The 13,647-nt window shown below is 53.2% G+C and overlaps 1 protein-coding gene across 1 annotated transcript in view; it reads right to left on the bottom strand.

Annotated features, from left to right (window-relative positions):
• The window catches only part of DYSF (dysferlin), a 301,818-nt gene that overhangs the window by 273,127 nt on the left and 15,044 nt on the right, over positions 1-13,647 (bottom strand). Inside the window, exons 2-3 of the mRNA XM_060247222.1 lie at positions 13,575-13,630; positions 11,067-11,158 (exon numbers count right to left, since the gene is read on the bottom strand). Of these exons, the coding sequence (XP_060103205.1) occupies positions 11,067-11,158; positions 13,575-13,630 (148 nt within the window). The remainder of the gene's footprint in view (positions 1-11,066; positions 11,159-13,574; positions 13,631-13,647) is intronic.

The following is a 13,647-nucleotide window of genomic DNA, read 5'->3' as shown; positions in this document are numbered from 1 at the left end:
GGGTTCCTCAGTGGAACAGGCTTCCTCAGAAGATGGTGGGCTCTCCTTCCTTGGAGGTTTTTAAGCAGAGGCTAGATGGCCATCTGACAGCAATGCAGATCCTGTGAATTTAGGGGGAGGTGTTTGTGAGTTTCCTGCATTGTGCAGGGAGTTGGACTATATGATCCTGGAGGTCCCTTCCAACTCTAGGATTCTAGATGTTTGCCTGCCCCAGGAGGGCACCTGGTAAGCCAAATAGGTACCAGAGGGTGAGCCCAGAGGCCCAGCGCAGCACAGGAGGTAATCTTGGCAGTTGGAGGCTGTGGTGAGCGACATGTGGAAGAGCCAAGATGGCCTCTCTGGCCCGCCTTCGGCTAAAGGAGCCGGCGTTCTCTCTGCTTTGCAACTAGCCCAGGCAGCCAGGACAGAGTGAGCAAATACAGCAAAGCAGAGTTCTGAAGCTGGCGGTGGCAGCAACAGTGTGGTTCACTGAATTGCCAACTCCAGGCTGGTAAATTCCTGGAGATTTGTGGGTGGAACTTGGGAAGGCAGCGTTTGGGGAAGGGAGGGCCATCAGAGCAATAGAAAGGGAGGGCCATCAGAGCAATAGAAAGCCACAGACTCCAAAGCATCCCTTTTCTCCAGGGAGCTGATCTCTCAAGTCTGGAGGTCTGGTGTCATGCTGGGAAAACTCCAGGTAACACCTGGAGGTTGGCCACCTCAGCTTTCAGAGTCATTCTGGGTGAAAGAACCTAAGAGAAGCCATGTTGAATCAGGCCAGTGGCCCATCCAGTCCAACACTCTGTGTCACACAGGGGCCGAAGAAAGTCTGGTGCCATCAGGAGGTCCGCCAGTGGGGCCAGGACACTAGAAGCCCACCCACTGTGCCCCCCTAAGCACCAAGAAGACAGAGCATCACTGACTGAGACAGAAGAACATAAGAGAAGCCATGTTGGATCAGGCCAATGGCCCATCCAGTCCAACACTCTGTGTCACACAGTGGCCAAAAAACCCAGGTGCCACCAGGAGGTCCATCAGTGGGGCCAGGACACTAGAAGCCCTCCCACTGTGTCCCTCCCCCAAGCACCAAGAATACACTTGCCCAAGATAGAGATTGAGAAATGGGGGCATGCTGTGAGTTTCATTTCACTATTTTTCTTTGGGAAATGTTGAAGGACATCAAGCAGGTTCGCCAACTCCAGCTCAGGAGGAAAGGAGGGCGCCCAGCAGTGCTGTGACCCCCCCCCCCCAAAAAAGCTGCCTCTTCTCCAGGGAAAGTGATCTCTGCAGACTGGAGATCAGAGGTCATCCCTAACCCTGACTCCAGGCCCCCCATGGAGGGTGGCAACCATAAGGACAAGCTTTGTGCCTTGACGCACCAGTAAGTCTTGTTTGGGCGGCTGCAAGCCTGATGCAGCTGCCTGCCTGGAAGGAAACGTTTGCAATCCATCTCTGCTTTTCAGCCTGCTCCCCCCCACACCACTTTAGGATATTCTGCAGAAGGCTGATAAGAAACGAAAGGAAATTTGGTTCCTCATCCAGTCCCCTGGGGAGAAGCAGAACTCGCCACGGAACCCGAGTGGCTCCAATTGGAGGCCGAGAAACAGTCCAGGGGCTTCATCCAATTTAAAAATAGGAAGTGAAAAAATAGCCTCCTTGGTTCTGGAAGAGTCTCAGCACAGCCTGCAACCAGATCCCCTTCTCTGAGGGGCTGTTTCTGGAGGGTCCTTCTCGGAAGGCTTCCCGTCTCCGTTTCCCGGCATTGTGTGGGGACAGCCCTTCCCCACCCCCACCAAGCCCCCATTCTGCTCTTTGAGTTCCTGACACACATACACACACAAACACACACTGTATTAAGTACCCTGACACAGCACCTCCGGGGGAAGTTTATCAAAGCACACACAAGGACAGCTCGGTCACCTATCCGAGAACACAGAACAAGAGGGAGCCTGAAGTCACAGAGTTCAAAACATTTCAATTAAGATGCCCACAGAAGAGCATGCGTCTATACTGCTCACGTGGACCTGTCTAGAAAACACCTGCTTTCCTGGCTGAAGCTGACGTCTGGAGATCTGGTGTCATTCTGGGGAATCTCCATGTACCATCTTGTGCAGAGAGAATAGAAGAAGAAGAAAAGAAGAAGGCCATAGATTTATACCTCGCCCTTCTCTCTGAAGCAGAGTCTCAGAGAAGCTTACAATCTTCTTTACCTGCTTCTCCCACAACAGACACCTTGTGAGGTGGGTGGGGCTGAGAGAGCTCTGACAGAAGCTGCCCTTTCACTTTGAAAGGCTATGTGAAGATTCCAGCTTCTAAACCGGCTTTTCAGTTTCCCACCCCAGATTGCTACATAAAGGTAAAGGTCACAGAATCATAGAGTTGGAAGGGACCTCTAGGGTCATCTAGTCCAACCCCCTGCACAATGCAGGAAATTCACAAATACCTACCCCCTAAATTCACAGGATCTTCATTGCTATTCAGTTGGCCATCTAGCCTCTGTTTAAGCTTCCACCGGGTTCGAACTCAGGTCGTGAGCAGAGAGCTCGGACTGCAGGACTGCAGTTTTACCACTCTGCACCACGGGGTCCCTTTGCTAAGATGGGAACCACAATGGTAGACCATAAAAAAAAAAATCTCAAAAATTCACAAGGACCAGTAGACATCAGTCTATTGAAACATCAATGTCCCTCTGCCGTCTCTTTGGACTTTATATGAAGGGAACAGAGGAGTATTTCGTTGGATTCATGTTTACTATTGAAGAATGTTTCTTGAATTGTGACATTTAATCCTTACGACTTGTATTTGAATTGTGACCACCAATTCTATTTCATTTTCCGTATTTACCATGATTATGCTTCAATAGACTGACGTCTACTAGTGCTTGTAAATTTGGGGGGGATTTCTGGATGGTCTAACCCTTGCGTTTTGCATCCTTGCACATTTCACACTCTTGGGGCCCCTATTATTCGGCACACAGCCCTTTGCTTGCAGTTTTCCCCTTGGGCCTCAAGAATGCCTGTGAACCTTCCGTGACTTCACAGCAGCTCAGCCAGTGGGTGGGAAATGGCCCTCCATTAGGGTTGCCAAGTCCAATTTAAGAAATATCTGGGGACTTTGGGGGTGGAGCCAGGAGACTTTGGGGGCAGAGCCAGAAGCAAGGCTGTGACAAGCATAACTGAACTCCAAAGGGAATTCTGGCCATCACATTTAAAGGGACGGGACACCTTTTCAATGCCTTCCTTTCATAGGAAACAATAAAAGATAGGGGCACCTTCTTTTGGAGCTCATAGAATTGGACCCCCTGGTCCTATCGTTTTGAAACTTGGGGGTTATTTTGGGGAGAGGCACTAGATGCTGTACTGAAAATTTGGTGCCTCTATCTCAAAAACAGCCCCCCCCCCTCCAGAGCCCCAGATACCCGCAGATCAATTCTCCATTATTTTCTATGGGAATAAATCTCCATCGGGAATAACATTCCCAGAAGACATTTCCCTCCCCTCCCCCCACTTTCTGACAACCCTGAAGTGGGGGGAGGGCCTCCAAACCAGGGGATCCCCTGCCCCCACCTGGGGATTGGCAACCCTACCCTCCATGGGCAACAGACAGGTCTTCCCCTAGCCTGTGACTTGCTAGGGCTGCCAATCCCCAGGTGGGGGCAGGGGATCTTCCGGTTGGAGGCCCTCCCCCCGCTTCAGGGTCATCAGAAAGCGGGGAGGGGGGGGAGAATGTCTGCTGGGCACTTTATTATTCCCTATGGAGACCAATTCCCATAGGGTATAATGGTGAATTGATCTGCTAGCATCTGGGTCTCTGGGGGGGGGAGAGGGGGCGCTGGGTTTTTTTTGAGGCAGAGGCCCCAAATTTGCAGTACAGCATCCGATGCCTCTCCCCAAAACACCCTCCAAGTTCCAAAAGGATTGGAGCAGGGGGTCCAATTCCATGATCCCCGAAAGAAGGTGGCCCAATCCTTCATTATTTCCAATGGAGGGAAGGCATTTAAAAGGAGTGTGGTCCCTTTCAATGCGATGGCCAGATCAATGAAGCTCGTCACGGCCTTGCTCCTGGCTCCACCCCCAAAGTCTCCTGGCTCCACCCCCAAAGTTCCCAGATATTTCTTGAATTGGACTTGGCAACCCTATGACTTGCTCACTTCAGAAAGCCAACGTGTGCAGACCACAATGGCCCCCCTCAACCACACGGTCTGCACTGTAGAGAACAGGAGAACTGAAACCCCACACCCTGTCCTCCTCAGTGTCGGGGAAGGGGGACATCTAGCCTCAATTCTGTCTGCACAAATCTCATGGTTTTCCGACACTCAAGTGCTTTTCCCTGCGGGGAGCTGCTCCTTGGGTCTTTCCAGCCCGGCTTCTCCCCTCCCCTTCCTCCAGAACTCGGCCCCTTGACCAAGAGGCTCCGGATTCCCTGCTGCTGAATCATCCCTGCTATTCCTGGATATCCTTCAGAGAGGAAGCTATTCGCAGGCCGCCCCTCTCTCTCCCTCCCTCTCCCTACCCCTGCCACCTGTTCCACGGGGCTGGAGGGACTCCGCGCTGACGCACTCGGAGCTGGCGTGGCTGGCTGGCTCAGAACCCGTTCCAAGGGTCCCCATCCTCCAGGTGAGGCCTGCAGATCTCCGGGCATTAGAACTGGTCTCCAGGCAACAGAGATCGGGTCCCCCTGGAGAAAACGGCTGCTTTGGAGTGTGGGCCCTAGGGCTTCACACCCCTGGAGGGGCCTCTCTCCCCCCAAACTCCACCCTCCCAGCCTCAGCCTCCAAAATCTCCAGGCATTTCCCAAGCTGGAGTTGGCAACCCCAGCAACCAAAACATCCCCCTGACTGACTCATTAGTTTCACTGGGAACCAGCTTAGAAGGGGAGCTTTCGCAGAAAGATGCCATTTGGGTCTGTTGGCGGGCACCAGCAGGCCCCAGAAACTGCCACGAGGATAGGGTTGCCAAGTCCAAGAAATATCTGGGGACTTTGGGGGTGGAGCCAGGAGACTTTCAGGATGGAGCCAGGAGACATTAGAGGTGGAGCCAAGATCAAGGCTGTGACAAGCATAATTGAACTCCAAAGGGAGTTCTAGCCATCACATTTAAAGGGACGGCACACCTTTTCAATGGCTTCCTTCCATAGGAAATAATGAAGGATAGGGACACCTTCTTTTGGGGCTCATAGAATTGGGCCCCCTGGTCCAATCTTTTTGAAACTTGGGGGGGGGGGGTATTTTGGGGAGAGGCACTAAATGCTATACTGAAAATTTGGTGCCTCTACTCCCAAAAACAGCCCCCCCCAGAGCCCCAGATACCCATAGGGAATAATAGAGTTCCCAGCAGACATTTCCCTCCCCTTCCCCCGCTTTCTGACGACCCTGAAGCGGGGGGAGGGTCTCCAAACCAGGGGATCCCCTGCCCCCACCTGGGGACTGGCAACCCTACGGAAGGAGAAGGAGGAGGAGATGAAGGAGGAGGAGATGGAGGATGAGGAGAAGGAGGAGGAGATGAAGGAGGAGGAGATGGAGGATGAGGAGAAGGAGACTGCAGATTTATATCCCGCCCTTCTCTCTGAATCAGAGACTCAGAGCTGCTTACAATCTCCCATATCTTCTCCCCCCACAACAGACACCCTGTGAGGTGGGTGGGGCTGAGAGGGCTCTCACAGTAGCTTTCAAGGACAACTCTTGCAAAAGCTATAGCTAACCCAAGGCTATTCCGGCAGCTGCAAGTGGAGGAGTGGGGAATCGAACCCAGTTCTCCCAGGTAAGAGACGAGTCTGCACCCTTAACCACTACACCAAACTGGCTCTCAGAAGGTCCCGGGTTCAATCCCCAGCAGCACAAAATAGGACCAGGCAGTAGGGGAAGTGACAGGCCTCTGGCTGGGACGCTAGAGAGCTGCTGCCCATCTGAGTAGACAACGCTGACCTCGAAGGACCTGTGCTCTGAGTCCATACAAGGCAGCTTGGTGTGGATGTGTTTTGTCTACATAACATACCCATCCTCTGGCTGTTTGTAACAGATCACTTCAGGGAAGATGCTGATCTTTTGCAGGTTTGATCACAAGCCTCGCCTTTTAGCCACCACGGGATCCAGTACGCCCGACAGATCGCAGGAGTCGCGGCAAGCGATGCCGGCAAAGGCCGTTTCCCTTCCCAGCTTGGCATGTGCCAGGGAGGAAGCCGCCTGGGGCCAACATCCTGCAGCCGACACCCTCCAATTCCGCCACTCAGCATGGAAGCAGCAGGAAACCAACACAAGCTGGACTCTCAGACTGACCCGGCTCCCCATGCCCAGCGTCTGATTCAGGAGAAGGCCGCTTCCCGTGTCATGCGTCAGCCTTACAGGCGTGTCTGAACACCGGCATCAAGTCGCTGGAGAACTGTGGCTTCTAGCCAGGGCTTTTTTTTGTAGCAGGAACTCCTTTGCATATTAGACCACTCCTCCCTAGAGCCAGTTTGGTGTAATGGTTAAGTGTGCAGACTCTTATCTGGGAGAACCAGGTTTAATTCCCCACTCCTCCACCTGCACCTGCTGGCATGGCCTTGGGTCAGCCAGAGCTCTGGAAGAGGTTGTCATTGAAAGGGCAGCTGCTGTGAGAGCCCTCTCCATCCCGACCCACCTCACAGGGTGTCTGTTGTGGGGGAGGAAGGGAAAGGAGATTGTGAGCCACTCTGAGACTCTCCGGAGTGGAGGGCGGGATATAAATCCAATATCTTCTTCTTCGTCTCCCTGATGTAGCCAATCCTCCAAGGACTTACAGTAGGCCCCGTACTAAGCGCTCTGGAAGCTCTTGGAGAATTGGCTACATCAGGGAGGTGTGGCCTAATATGCAAAGGAGTTCCTGCTGCAAAAACAGCCCTGCTTCTAGGTATGTCCAACATAGCATCTCCTCCCCTCTTTCCACCACAGCAGTCAAGGCAAACGCCAAAGGGCTCCATGGACGTCTCCCACCCAGACGCTGAGGAGAGGTCAGCCCAGTGCCAGCCTCTGCTGGAAGGAGGAGAAGAAGAAAAAAGGAAGAAGAAAAGAAAGAAGACAGAAGAAGATGGTAGATTTATACCCCACCCTTCTCTCTGAATCAGAGTCTCAGAGTGGCTCACAATCTCCTTTATCTTCCTCCCCCACAACAGACACCCTGTGAGGTGGGTGGGGCTGAGAGAGCCCTTTCAAGGAAAACTCCTGCGAGAGCTCTGGCTGACCCAAGGCCATTCTAGCAGGTGCAAGTGGAGGAGTGGGGAATCCAACCCGGTTCTCCCAGATAAGAGAGCTCTGGCTGACCCAAGGCCATTCCAGCAGCTGCAAGTGGAGGAGTGGGGAATCAAGCCCGGTTCTCACAGATAAGAGAGCTCAGGCTGACCCAAGGCCATTCCAGCAGGTGCAAGTGGAGGAGTGGGGAATCCAACCCGGTTCTCTCAGATAAGAGAGCTCTGGCTGACCCAAGACCATTCCAGCAGCTGCAAGTGGAGGAGTGGGGAATCCAACCCGGTTCTCCCAGAAAAGAGAGTTCTGGCTGACCCGAGGCCATTCCAGCAGGTGCAAGTGGAGGAGTGGGGAATCCAACCCGGTTCTCCCAGATAAGAGAGCTCTGGCTGACCCAAGGCCATTCCAGCAGGTGCAAGTGGAGGAGTAGGGAATCAAATCCGGTTCTCCCAGATAAGAGAGCTCTGGCTGACCCGAGGCCATTCCAGCAGGTGCAACTGAAGCAGTGGGGAATCAAACCCGGTTCTCCCAGATAAGAGAGCTCTGGCTGACCCAAGACCATTCCAGCAGCTGTAAGTGGAGGAGTGGGGAATCCAAGCCGGTTCTCCCAGATAAGAGAGCTACGGCTGACCCAAGACCAATCCAGCAGCTGCAAGTGGAGGAGTGGGGAATCCAACCCGGTTCTCCCAGATAAGAGAGCTCTGGCTGACCCAAGGCCATTCCAGCAGGTGCAAGTGGAGGAGTGGGGAATCCAACCCGGTTCTCCCAGATAAGAGCGCTCTGGCTGACCCAAGGCCATTCCAGCAGCTGCAAGTGGAGGAGTGGGGATTGGGGAATCCAACCCAGTTCTCCCAGATAAGAGAGCTCTGGCTGACCCAAGGCCATCCCAGCAGGTGCAAGTGGAGGAGTGGGGAATCCAACCCGGTTCTCCCAGATAAGAGCACCCTGGCTGACCCAAGGCCATTCCAGCAGCTGCAAGTGGAGAATCCAACCCGGTTCTCCCAGATAAGAGAGCTCTGGCTGACCCAAGGCCATTCCAGCAGCTGCAGGTGGAGAAGTGGGGAATCCAACCCGGTTCTCCCAGATAAGAGAGCTCTGGCTGACCCAAGACCATTCCAGCAGCTGCAAGTGGAGGAGTGGGGAATCAAACCCGGTTCTCCCAGATAAGAGTCCATGCACTTCACCACTATGCCCAACTCATGGCGTGGCTGCCAGGGATCCATCTGTGACGTGTGCAGTTGGACGTGCTGTGGACCGGCCTTTGGTCTTGTGGTCAGCAGAGGTCGCCCAAGGAATCGTGCTGCAGGGGAGTGTCACACGGCCCACCTTCCTGAACGCCCAGATAGCCATGGTGGAAACACTCCGAAATCCAAATGCCAGCCCTGCCAGGAGAGCATCTGAGCCAGGAGCCTGGGCGAAGCCTCAAGGGACACAGGGGCTCCATCCCTATCCTGAGACCAGCAGCCGCTCAGCCCGCCTACCCTCAGGTTCACTCTCTTTCCCTTTCCTAGCATTGTGTCCACGTCTCTCAACAAGATAAAGAGCCCTTTCAGCCGCCGCCTCCACGGCCAACCCAACGAACTCTGCAGAGCACCAGAAATGACCGGCATTTCCCAGCTCCTCTTGTGAAGAATGCCTGAAACACGCACACACGCACACCCACAGAGGCCAGGAATAACAGGCTTGCCGTTGGCACGGGGCCGGGCACCGCTGCAAAGGCCACACTGGGGGCTACAGGACCCGGCCAGGGAAATGGGCCTGCAGGGGGAGGGCCTCTGATTAGCATGCAGAAGATCGCTGGTTCAGTCTCCAGTCCAAAGGCCCAGTAGGACGTGAGAGAAAAGACCACCGTGACTGTCTGAGACCTTGGAGAGCTGGAGCCTGCCTGAGCAGACAGTCGTGAGCTTGATGGATCCATGGTCTGAATCAGCATAAGGCAGTTATATGTGAGAGTTCATTAAGGAGAGGAGGAGGAGAAAGAAGAAAGGAGGAGGAGGAGAAGGTGGTGATGGTGGTGGTAAGGTAGTAGTAGTAGGAAGAAGAAAGTAATAGTAGTAAGAAGGTGGTGGTGGTAGTAGTAGTAAGGTGGTAGTAGTAGTAAGAGAAAGAAGGAAATAGTGGTGGTGGTGGTAGTAGTAAGAGGAAGAAGTAAGAGGTGGTGGTGGTGCTAGTAGTAAGGTGGTAGTAGTAAGAGGTGGTGGTAGTAGTAAGAGGAAGAAGGAAATAGTGGTGGTTGTGATGGTAGTAGTAGTAGTAAGGTGGTAGTAGTAGTAAGAGGAAGAAGAAGGAAGTAGTGGTGGTGGTGGTAGTAGTAGCAGTAGTAAGGTGATAGTAGTACTAAGAGGAAGGAGGAGGAGGAAGTAGTGGTGGTGGTGGTGGTGGTGGTAGCAGCAGTACTAGTAGTACTGGAGGAGCAGCAGCAGGGGAGATTGGATTTATACTCTGCCCTTCATTACCCGAAGGCATCTCAATGCAGCTTACCACCTCCTTTCCCTTCCCCTCCCCACCCCAGGCACCCTGTGAGGTCGGTGGAGCAGAGAGAGCTCTGAGAGAACTGCTCTTGAGCAGGACAGCTCTGAGAGAGTTAAGACTGATCCAAGGTCACTCCGGCAGCTGCAAGTGGAGGAGTGGGGAATCAAACCTGGTGCTCTCAGGTAAGAGTCCAGGCACTTAACCACTACACCGAACTGGCTCTCCAGGGGCTGTGGCTCAGTAGCACACCATCTACTAGGCATGCAGAAGGTCCCAGGTTCAATCCCTGGCAGCATTTCCAGTTCAAAGGACCAGGGATAGGGGATGGGAAAGACCTCGGCCTGAGACCCCAGAGAGCCACTGCCAGTCTAGTAAACAACAGTGACTGCACTGGACCGATGGTGTGGAATCTGTATAAGGCAGATCCATGCATTTGTATGCTGTAGAGAGGGGCTGTGGCTCAGTGGAATGAGCATCTGCTTTGCACACAGAAGGTCCCAGGTTCGATTCCCGGCATTGCCTTTTAAAAGGCAACTTCATGTGTCCATGTACTATAGGGGAGGGTTCATAGCTCAGAAGTTGGGAAAGACCCCTGCCGGAGACCCTGGAGAGCCACTGCCTGTGGGAGTAGAGCATACTGACTTCGATGGACCAGATTCAGAACAAGCACCCACATAGAAGATAGAAGAAGATGCTGGATTTATATCCCACCCTATACTCTGAATCTCAGAGCCTCAGAGCAGTCACAATCTCCTTTACCTTCCCCCCCCCCACAACAGACACCCCATGTGGGGCTGAGAGACTCTCCCAGAAGCTGCCCTTTCAAGGACAACTCCTACAAGACCTATAGCTGACCCAAGGCCATTCCAGCAGCTGCAAGTGGAGGAGGGGGGAATCCAACCCGGTTCTCCCAGATAAGAGAGCTCTGGCTGACCCAAGGCCATTCCAGCAGCTGCAAGTGGAGGAGGGGGGAATCCAACCCGGTTCTCCCAGATAAGAGAGCTCTGGCTGACCCAAGGCCATTCCAGCAGCTGCAAGTGGAGGAGGGGGGAATCCAACCCGGTTCTCCCAGATAAGAGAGCTCTGGCTGACCCAAGGCCATTCCAGCAGCTGCAAGTGGAGGAGGGGGGAATCCAACCCGGTTCTCCCAGATAAGAGAGCTCTGGCTGCCCCAAGGCCATTCCAGCAGCTGCAAGTGGAGGAGGGGGGAATCCAACCCGGTTCTCCCAGATAAGAGTCCGCCACTTAACCAAACTGACTCTGTGCGTTCACCTGTTTGTGTTCAAGCAAGCAGAGAGCTAGGAAGTAGGAAGACGCTTCTGCTTCATGCTGGACTAGAGCAGAGTCATCTACAGCGCAGCAGAACTTGGTCCCAGGGCCAGTTGCAGGCCTCAGCTGCAGTGGGGGGACGGCCTACCTGTTCCTTCCCATGGTCTCATGGTCCTTGACCACCACGTGGAGCTCCGCATTCTGATCTAAGGGGATGCCCTTCAGGTCCCACTCAAAGCCCTGCAAAGAGAAAGGGGAGGGCGTCAGAGATCCGGTGACGGAGGTGCTCCGGGCATGCCTAGAAGCTCACCTCTTGCAAAGGCTTGCCAGCTCCACATTGGGAAATTCCTGGAGATTGAGGGGCAGAACCTGGGGAGGATTTTGGAAGGGGGGACCTCAGTGGCCTATAATGCAGCGTTGCCCACCCTCCAAAGCAGCCACTTTCTCCAGGGGAACGGGCCTTTGTCAGTTAGAGATCAGTTGTAATTCTGGGAGATTGCCAGGCCTTGCCTGGAGGTTGGGAACACTATGGGCCACCCCCAGCCCCGACCTGCCCCACAGTCTACATCCACATCTGGGCCAGCAGCCCCTCTTGCTCAGCACAGCTTGGTGCTCACTCCCAGGGTTTGGCACACTTGGAAGCCAAGCCTTAGAACACAGTGGGACATGGTCGGAAAGTGGGGGGAGAGTTGCCAAGTCCAGTTCAAGGAATATCTGGGGACTTTGGGGGTGGAGCCAGGAACAAGGTTGTGACAAGCATGACTGAACTCCAAAGGGAGTTCTGGCCATCACATTTAAAGGGACGGCACACCTTTTCAATTCCTTCCTTCCATTGGAAATAATGAAGGACAGGGGCACCTTCTTTTGGGGCCCACAGAATTGGACCCCCTGGCCCAATCGCTCTGAAACGTGGAGGGTGTTTTGAGGAAAGGCACCGGGTGCTATGCTGCAAATTTGGTGACTCTACCTCAGAAAACAGCCCCCGCCAGAGCCCCAGGTATTCACAGATCAGTTCTCCATTATACCCGATGGTAATCGGTCTCCATAGGGAATACTAGAGTTCCCAGCAGACATTTCCCTCCCCTCCCCTCCCCTCCCCTCCCCTCCCCCTCCCACTTTCTGATGACCCTGAAGCAGGGGGAGGGCCTCCAAGCTGGGGGATCCCCTGTCCCCACCTGGGGATTAGCAAACACTAGAAATAAACCACTGTGTTTTTATGTTGCAAATAAATGCTTAAGCAACTTCTTTCATAATTATATTATTACCATCACAAACCAAAATTCATGAAATGTCCATAGGAAAATCAAAAAGTTATTTCACACCACTCTTGCAAGGTAGTACTTTCAAAATCAGAATGTTATTTCACATCACTCTTGTAAGGTAATAATAATAATATAATAATAATTTTTTATTTCTATCCCGCCCTCCCCGCCGGAGCAGGCTCAGGGCGGCTCACAACAGAAAACACACATCAATTACACTTATAAAACATGGTTAAAACAATTACAAATTATTAAAATTAACTTAACAATATGGCGTTATAAACAGGTTTCAGTAAATTTCCGAGAGTAAAAGCATTTCAAGAATAAACATCGTAGGGCCCTCACCTCCTCAGGGAGTTGATTCCACAGTAATGGAGCGGTAATAGAGAAGGCCCGGTCCCGGGTGGCCTTCAGTCTGGCCTCCCTTGGCCCAGGGATATTCAACTGGTTTTTCCCAGATGACCTCAGTGCCCTCTGGGGCTCATATGGGGAGAGACGGTCCCTTAGGTAGGTAGGTCCTCAGCCATATAGGGCTTTAAAGGTAATAACCAGCACCTTGTAGCGAACTCGGTATGCCACTGGCAACCAGTGCAGCCCGCGCAGCCCCGGCTGTATGTGCTCCCACCTTGGGAGCCCCAGCAACAGTCTAGCCGCCGCGTTCTGCACCAGCTGCAGCCACCGAATTCGGCACAAGGGCAGCCCCATGTAGAGGGCGTTGCAGTAGTCCAGTCTCGAGGTGACCGTAGCATGGATCACCGTTGCTAGGTCGCGGCGCTCCAGGAAGGGGGCCAACTGCTTCGCCCATCGAAGATGAAAGAACGCGGACTTAGCAGCGGCCGCTATCTGTGCCTCCATTGATAATGAAGGCTCCAGAAGAACCCCCAGGCTCTTGACCTTGTGTGCCGCTTTAAGCTGCACACCGTCAAGAACTGGCAAGGGGATTTCCCCTCCCAGGGCACCGCGACCCAAGCACAGGACCTCTGTCTTCGTTGGATTCAGCTTCAGCCCGCTTTAGTAGTACTTTACAGTCCACCGTCTAAGTCTTTCAAGCAAAGGAGAACTGACATTTAATGAATTTTGGTTTGCGATGATAATAATAAAATTGCATCATTATGAAAGAAATTGCTTAAGCATTTATTTGCATCATAAAAAAGCAGTGGTTTATTTCTAGTGTTTGCTAATCAGTACACTGCAGTTTCCAGTTTGCCCCACCTGGGGATTGGCAGCGCTAGAGTGGGAAGAAGGCATTCTGCACATTCTCAGAGACACATTAGTGCTCACCCTTGGCAGGGCTTGCAAGGGCCAACCTTCACGAAGGCTGCCTCAAACAAGACCCCAGCAAAGACACACACACACACCCAGACACACAGCAAGAAGAAGGTCGATCAGCTCACCTCGTTCCACACGGGGTTGATGTTATTCTTAATCACTTTGGTTCGCTTCTTCACCCCTGGAAAAAGAGCAGAG

The sequence above is a fragment of the Heteronotia binoei genome, chromosome 9 (assembly GCF_032191835.1).
Source record: "Heteronotia binoei isolate CCM8104 ecotype False Entrance Well chromosome 9, APGP_CSIRO_Hbin_v1, whole genome shotgun sequence".
NCBI lineage: Eukaryota > Metazoa > Chordata > Lepidosauria > Squamata > Gekkonidae > Heteronotia > Heteronotia binoei.
The sequence above is the reverse complement of the archived record's forward strand: the minus strand, read 5'-3'. Positions and strand labels throughout refer to the sequence as shown.